This window comes from Cariama cristata, unplaced genomic scaffold (genome assembly GCF_000690535.1).
Source record: "Cariama cristata isolate BGI_N322 unplaced genomic scaffold, ASM69053v1 scaffold41990, whole genome shotgun sequence".
Taxonomy (NCBI): Eukaryota; Metazoa; Chordata; class Aves; order Cariamiformes; family Cariamidae; genus Cariama; species Cariama cristata.
This window is the reverse complement of record NW_009597207.1, coordinates 1-8,377: the sequence shown is the minus strand read 5'-3', so window position 1 is coordinate 8,377 and position 8,377 is coordinate 1. Positions and strand designations below refer to the sequence as shown.

At 36.8% G+C, this 8,377-nt stretch overlaps 1 protein-coding gene across 1 annotated transcript in view; it reads right to left on the bottom strand.

Moving 5' to 3' along the window:
- LOC104168245 (ryanodine receptor 2-like) overlaps positions 1-8,142 on the bottom strand; it is a gene marked incomplete at both ends in the record, with an annotated part of 28,715 nt that extends 20,573 nt beyond the window's left edge. Inside the window, 5 exons of the mRNA XM_009708771.1 lie at positions 4,628-4,733; positions 4,857-5,057; positions 5,582-6,383; positions 7,088-7,314; positions 8,056-8,142. Coding sequence (XP_009707073.1) covers positions 4,628-4,733; positions 4,857-5,057; positions 5,582-6,383; positions 7,088-7,314; positions 8,056-8,142 — 1,423 coding nt within the window. The remainder of the gene's footprint in view (positions 1-4,627; positions 4,734-4,856; positions 5,058-5,581; positions 6,384-7,087; positions 7,315-8,055) is intronic.
- Between the last annotated feature and the right edge of the window lie 235 nt (positions 8,143-8,377).

Sequence of the window (8,377 nt, the reverse complement as noted above, 5' to 3'; positions counted from 1 at the left end):
AAGGGCCTGGAGAAAAAGCCTTATGAGGAGCGGCTGAGGGAGCTGGGGTTGTTTAGTCTGGAGAAGAGGAGGCTGAGGGGAGACCTTATCACCCTCTACAACTACCTGAAAGGAAGTTGTAGCGAGGTGGGGGTTGGGCTCTTCTCCCCGGTAATTAGCGATAGGACGAGAGGAAATGGTCTCAAGTTGCACCAGGGGAGGTTCAGGCTGGACATTAGAAAGAACTTCTTCACTGTTAGAGTCATTAAGCATTGGAATGGGCTCCCCAGGGAGGTGGTGGAGTCATCGTCCCTGGAGATGTTCAAAAAACGTTTAGATGTGGCGCTTTAAGACATGGTTTAGTGGGCATGGTGACATCGGGTATACGGTTGAACTTGATGATCTTTGAGGTCTCTTCCAACCATAATGATTCTATGATTCTATAATCAAACTGAACTATGTTGTCCTTCTTTGCTAGAACTATGAGAGAGTTTGAAATGGGATATGCATAACCAGCAGTTGGGAGCAAGTATAGATCAGGTATATGTGCAAGACAGGAAACTGCAGATAAGGATCATTTAATCTTATTAATTTATTGTGTAAATTGTGTGTTATTATACATAAAATATATAGTAAATGTATTTCTGTGGTCAACTCCTCCAGTATGCATGTTTCTGTGCTAAGACTGATGCCTGTGTTTTGGACACATGTAGCTCTGAAGTGTAGATATAGTCCCTACCAACACAGTATGGTTTAACCAATACTAGGAAAGACTAGGAGAATTTTAGGTAAAAACTTACCATAGAAGTGAAAAAACTAAAGTTACAATAAATATACTTTCTAGTGACTAGTCAGAAGAAAGTAGCTACCTTCACAATACAGTGGCTTTTGCTTTACAGAATCACAGAACAGCTGAGGCTGGAATGAGCCTTTAGAGATCATCTAGTCCAGCCACCCTGCTCAAACAGGTTCAACTACAGTAAGTTGCTCAGGACCACATCCAGTCAGGTATTGAATATCTCCTCAGGCAGAGACTTCACAACCTCTCTGGGCAATCTGTTCTTGAGTTCCATCATCCCAACAGCAAAAGAAGAAAAAAAAAAAAAAAGAACTAAGTAGAATTTCCTGTATTTCAATTTGTGCCCGCTGTCTCTTGTGCTGTCACTACACACCAGTGAGGAAAGTCTGGCTCAGCCTTCTTTACTCCCCCTGCCCAACAGGTATTTATACGCATTGATAGAAGCCCCTCATGAGCTTTCTCTTCAAGCCAAACAACCCCAGCCCTCTCAGTCTCTCCTCACACAAAAGACGCTCCAAGAATTTAATAATCTTTGATGGCCCCTCCCTGGACTCACTCCAGCATGTCTCTTGTACTGGGGAGCCCAGTCGTTGGCTTTCTTTGCCACAAGGGCCCATTGCTGCTCATGCTCACCTTGCTGTCCACCAGGATACCCAGGTTCTTTTCTGCAAAGCTACTTTCCAGTTTGGTCCCTAGCCTGTCCTTGCTGCATGGGGTTATTCCACCCCAGGTGCAGGACTTCCCACTTCCCATTGCTGAACTTCATGGGATTCCTGTCAGTTCATTTCACTCATGTTTTTAACTTTATTCATTCATGCATATATTGTAAAGGAACTAAAAATTTTGACCTATACCTATTACACTAAAATAAGCTCAAAGTAAAAAGGTCATTCAAGTATTTTTCGCTGTTTTTTTTAGTTTCCAATATAAGTTACGAAGTTAAGAGTTTTGTGGGGAGTTCTTTAACAGTCTTGAATTTTATCAGATGTTTCTTCATAATATTACATCATTCACCTCAATTTATTGCATCTGTTTTTAATTGTCTGATTTTTTGCATTAAGTAGAGTTCCATTTCCATTAAAAGTTATATTGTTATATTTTGTCCTAAGAGACTAATTGACACTAAACAAGGATCATCAGTAACTTCACATTTTACTAAGTCATACTACAAAATGGTTTGGATAGTAGTCTCTTCAACCAAACAGTGAAGACACTGAAATGTCTTACCAATTAGAACACAGAGAGGCTCTGAAATCACTCAAATGAAACGTCTGTTTTCCCCACAGTTATGCTGTTCCTTGAGCTGTAGTTGCACTTTTCTGATTTGCAAACTGTGAATATAATCGTCTCTCAACCATGTCACAAGATATGAATCCCCAAATGGTGGCTGGCTAATCAACCAGACATAGGACTCAGGATGTGTAATTGTTTTACTTATTTTGCAATAGCTGTATTTTGAATACACAGAGTAATTAATTCTGCTCCACTGTAATGCACCCCCTGACCCACAAAATTAATTTTCTAATTGTAGATTATGCAAATTACTATTTCACCATAAAGAAAAATAATGACAAACTAGACCAAGTAATTTGAACAGAGGAGAATGATGGTAAAAGACTAAAGTAAAATGGCAAAATCAAACAGAAAGATAAAGCCTCTTCTCCTTTCAAATGTTATTTCTAAATTCTTTGTTTCATCTTCATTTTCTGTCAACTGACTTTCAAGTTACTGTGAATTTTCCTTTTTTTCTTCCCTTTTTTCATTTTTTTATTGAAAACAAAAATATTTCATTTGAAATGTCATAACACACCTTCATCAAGTTTGTGGATGATACAAATTGGGGGGAGCAGAAAACACTGAAGTTCAACAGGGTAGAGGAATGGGCTGACAGGATACTCAAAGTACAGCAAGGACAAATGTAAAGTTTTGTAACTTGGACAGACCAATCCCACGTGACAATACACAGGCTGGGCATGAATTGGCTAAAAAACCACACTTTTGCAAAAAGAACTTTGAGGGTCCTTTTGGACAGCAAGCTGGACACCAGTCAGCAGTGCACTCTAACAGCAAGGAGAGCTAAAAATATCTTGTACTAATAGAAACATAATCATTAGCTCAAGGCAAGTGATTATTCCCCAGTATTCGGCACTCATGAGATGACATCCAGTTTTGGATTACCCAATACAAGAAAAATATTGAAAAGCTGGAAAGTATCCAGCAACAGCCTGTCGTGATGATTGGTGGCTGGACCACTTGTCCTGTAACAGGACGAAGGAACTGGGTTTGTCAATCTGCAGAACAGAAGCTTTATGGTGGACCTGATAGAAGTCAACCAAAATCTACAAGGAAATTAGCAAGAAAATGCAGCCATGCTCTTTTCTGAGGTGAACAAGATAAAACTGTCAAACTATAACAGGAAGGGTTCCAAACTGACATAAGGAAAAAAGAAAAAAAATCACCATTAGGACATTCAAGCCCTGTCACACATTGCCCAAAATCATTGTGGAATCTCTGTGCTTACAAGCTTCTGAGACTCAAGTGCAAAAATCACTGAGCAACCACGTCTGAGTTCAGTGTTGACTGCTTTGAGTAGCAGGCTGCATTAAAGACCTTCCGTGATATTTGATACCTTAATAAATATGTGATTATTTTAGTACCAGAAATATCTTTGAGATGGACCAATCTAACCAGATTCTCTTGTGATACACAAGGATATCAACTGTGCTTGCTCTAGCATGAAAGAAAATGCATGTATTATGAAGTCAGATATCAATGGCATGATTTTATTTATTTGAATATTTTAAGGGAGTGAATTAAATAATCAAACATGTTATATCCAGTGAAACTGGGATCACTAAGGAATGCAATTCAGGAGGAAAAGTGTAGAGATTCTCCTGTCCAAAGCTCCTTCCTTAACCAGAGTATTAGTTTAAAATGTACTATCACACATCCCTTCATTAGTTGCTTCTAGCTAATGGGACATGATGTGAAAGTTCAGTTGCTTGTCTGGTCTGCTAAGTGTCTCTTTTACTTATTTTTTAAAAGTAGTGTATTGAAGTAAAATAAGGGGATGAGTATCCTCCAAACAGGAAAACAACAAAGTCCTCAACACAAAATATAAGTAAGCATGCATTCTGAACAAAACTACTCTATAACTGAATTCACAGTATTCATGGATATGAGCTTGACATTTAAAATACACATTTTGGTGCTTCATTTTTATGTTGGTATTTTTGTATTTGAATTGTTACTATATTTCACATTTTAATATCACTTAGAATTTAATTGTTTTTATTAACTAAAACTATTAACTATTAACTATTTATCAAAACCACAGAAATTCAATTGCTCCTTTTGATTACTAGTCTATTTCAATAGATAAGAAACATTCTGTATCTTCATTCTGAGAAGAATCAGCCACTAATAATATGTCATACTGTGGTTAACATGGCCATAGTCAACTTGATATAGCAAAGATGACCTATACCAACCTATGCAAGGGAGAGGGAATAGGGCAGAGGAACCCCTTGAACAGCAAGTGAGCTACAGCATTATCCAATACAGTAAGTCCAAAGAAATTCCCACAGAGTTGTATGGGTGAAAAAAAAAAAGCTTCTCCCTCATGAAGCAAAACATTTTGCATTCCCTTCTGGTTTGACCAGATATGAGGATACAAACACTTCATTGGTTTTGGCTACAAGCTGAGTATCTTTATTTGATAGTATTTACAATTGATATAGTGTAATCTGTAGACTACTTAGTTGGTGTTTCTTATGTAAAATTATTTAGAAAAATTGCTTCTAAAGCTAATATAATTAAAAAAGTAAAATCTTCAGTAACAAGCCTTACCACAGTGTGTCATCAGGTCTTCATGGAAATCCAAGAGTTGATCCCGAATTTCTTCAGGGCAAGGACAATCATTTTTATCATCTTTAAAGTTCAGCAGCATGTTAATCTTAAAGAATACAAAGGAAAGGCAAATGACACTGATCTCCAAAAGGAAAAGCTTTGAAATCAAACAGAACTCTGCCACACACACAGCACAACAAAAAAAATAATTTTCCACTGTAAACTGTACCTGCTCCTGAGGTGGGGATCGAAATTCTTTTGTTTTTCTAGCTGTCAGGGCAGCAGACATGTTCAAGGCCTGCATCACTTCATTGTACCGGAAGCGTTGATTCTCTTGAAGCTTGGCCACAAAATCATCTGAAAATGCTACAATGGCTTCTATTCGATGTCGTACTTGGCAATCACACAGGTACTGGAGTAGATGACACATCTGAGAAAACAGTATCGTAAGAGAAAGAAGAGTTGGCAAGCTAAGAAATAGCTTCTGTATATTATGCAAATAAGGATGGATTCCTTAAAGCAGCAGTTACTATCAAATAAAGAGACTGAAATCTTTAATGTTGTCATTTACGACATGTGAAGCAATCCTCCACCAGGAATATCTGGCAGCTGCAAGAGTATTATGTGCCTCAGACATACAAAATGTAAGACTTTTATTAATGTTATAAGAGAATGGATTTACTCCTTGCTTCTTTTCTGTTCGGATCCATAAAAGTGTCATTTGTTAATGTCATTGAGAAAGTAATTCTATTTAATGAAACAACAGTTGTTTGATTTATGGTGAACAATTTTATATCATCAGGAAGATACTAAATCTTGTTGTTTCCTGTAAGGAATTACTTCTCTATTTAACTAACATCAAAATGCTGTATTCCTTGACAGAGAAATTACCAAGTGAAGAAAAAAGTATCTATGAAGAAATGAGAAAAACCACTATCATAGTAATATTGTTACCTGTAATTTAACAGGTTCTGGAAGTTTCATCTGAAGGAGTCCTTCCTTTGGCACTTGCTCGCCTCTAGTTTCTTCCTCTCCTTCCTCTGACTTGAGCTCATCTGAACTCAGCTCCTTCTCTGAGAAATCAATTTCATCCTCCTGGCTCATTGCTTCTTTGAAAACTCGGGGCTCGATCAACTGCAAGATGTGTTTCAGATCCCCATTGTGGAAGATTCCCATAATGAGGAGGGTATAAAAGAGCTTGATGAGAGGGACAAACAGAAATTCTGTAGAACCTCCAACTGGATCTCTGACATGGAGGCTGCCCTCCTGAACAGCTTCAGTCAACATCTCTATGGTTTTGGCCTTTAAGATTTCCAGAGGGAATTCAGGACTGAACTGAAAGCATTCACTGCTAATGCTTACAAAACTCGGAGAGGAGAATTGCATTCTTGGCCTTAATGAAGTGCTAAGTCCAATACCAGGGAGGCCATGTTTTTTGTTTTCATCAGGAAACAAAGTAATACTCTTGGTCTCATCTGTCATTGGAACTATAAATTCATTATTCATCATTAACCTGGCAGTTGCATAGGTATTGAGATGGATGTCAATGAGTAAGTCATAATATCCTGCACGTAATAATCCTGGCATATATTTGTTCTCAATAGCATACAGCAGCTGAGATTCATCCACATGGCTACACATAGCATGGGCCACTCGGTTGTTGCCTAAAGCACAAACAGCTGAATATAATCGGAGGGTATGGTAGTGAAATTTCAGCAATTCTTCTTGTTCTGTCAGCTCTAAAATATCAATTGTTCTGTAGAGAAAAAAACAATACAGTAAATTCCATATCAGTGCAAAAATTTACTTAAGAAATTCAAAATTCTCCCTAAGGATAACATTGGCACAATATCAGTTCTAGGGATGGACTTTTTCCATGTTTCAGTTTTCATGTGAGAAACACTGTCAACCTAAGAATCAAGGACTAATAACAAAGTTCAATCAGGAATTTATTCAAGTCGCTCCTAAAGTACAACTTCAAATACTTTCAGTGAGGAAAGATAAAAATTATTTACTTCACAGAGAATATTTCTTCGTACTACAAACAAGAATTTGGATAACTGAAAATGAAGGTTTTAAAACTAGTATAGGTTGAGATTTTAGATCATTTATTGGTTTTAGATCTGGGGTTGCAAAATGGTAACAGACTAACCACTTCATTTGCAGAGGGTTCAGGGATGGGGTTGTTTGTTTAGAATTTTTACCTAAACTTTTAGTTATTTTATTTTCAGTTTTGGCACTGGCAAAATGCTGAGACATTTGGGTAACAAGCAAATCACAAAGTTAAATTTCTTCAATTGTTTAAACTAAATTTAGGAAAATTAATAGAGTAATTAAATTGGTCACAAATCTTAAAAAAATCTCTACAAAACCAGATCTTTGCCTATCTTTTTTTTTATTACATGTCTAGTATCATAATCCCAACCTAACTCTGATATATTTCAACACACAAACATCAACCTGTTTTCTTCGGGAATATGAAGGGCCATGAACTGCAAAGGATTCAGGCACTGTATCATCCAGCCTTGGCGTTCACTGATTCGAGAGACATCAACCTTCAAGAAGTGGTTTGGCACTCTGCTCCAAAGTACATGAGTCAGAAATTGGACATGGAGACGTGGAGGACATTGCGAGACCGGGTTTTTATGTTCGCTTTTGAATAAGCCAGCAGATAATGGCATTACATTCTGGAAAATTCCAACAGAAGAGACAATGAGTTTCACCATCTTTACCAAACAATGAACATACGATATTTTTCAAGAAATATATTCAACATATAGTAAAGTACAGTGCAACAGGAAATTAACATTTTCAGTAGTTTGTAAAACCAGATGGATACTATTGGCAGATTAGCAGCAAGAGAACATTGTCCATAACAAATTTTTTAAAATAACTGAATTTGAAATAGAAACTTGAATGGAATGTGTGGTCACTTCCTTGGACTAGAGATCTGAACTCCACTCTTCTTATACCTCTTCTGATTTCTTAGACATCCATGTATCCAAAGCAAGGAAGTAAATTTCAGCACAGTTTTTTTGAACATACTGTTTGAATGTACTTTAAAACCATTTTAAAACTGTAATCTAATATGCAGATACACCAGTCATCCATGCTCTGCTTCTAGAACAAGATATTTGGCTTACTGACCACAGTGATTTCAATTTCATCATGAAGGATTTGATTCAGAAAATTCAACGAGACTTTGCAATGTCCTCTGCCAATTCCAATCAGTTACAACCCTTCTCATCCAATGTACTGTATTTTAAATACATGAAGTATTTAAAATTGAGTTAAGAATAAAAATGGCAACAGTGCAAACACTTGGTATCATAAAAATGTGTCCAATATCAAGAACACATTGCAGGCAACAAATAGGCAAGGAAAAAAAAATTATTTGATATATTAGTCCTAAACCAAATACTATTTACCTTTATTCTTCCCAATTCAAACTGGAAAACGTTGGGGCTTGTAGCTTGAGCAAATACAGCAGGAAATAACTTTGTACTCGGTTCAACCTAAATCAAAGATGCACAAATATATAACCACTGAAGACAGAAAAACACTATTACATATTAAAAAAAACCCCTAGTATCTGTATTGACAGTCAATATGTGCAAGTCTTTGAATAAAACCCCAGAAAATCCAAATAGGAAGGAAAAATCACTGTAATAAAAGCGACAATTACTTTTTCTTCCAATTTTGTACAAAAGTTTCTAATAAGGTCATAGAGTCATAGAATGGTTTGGTTGG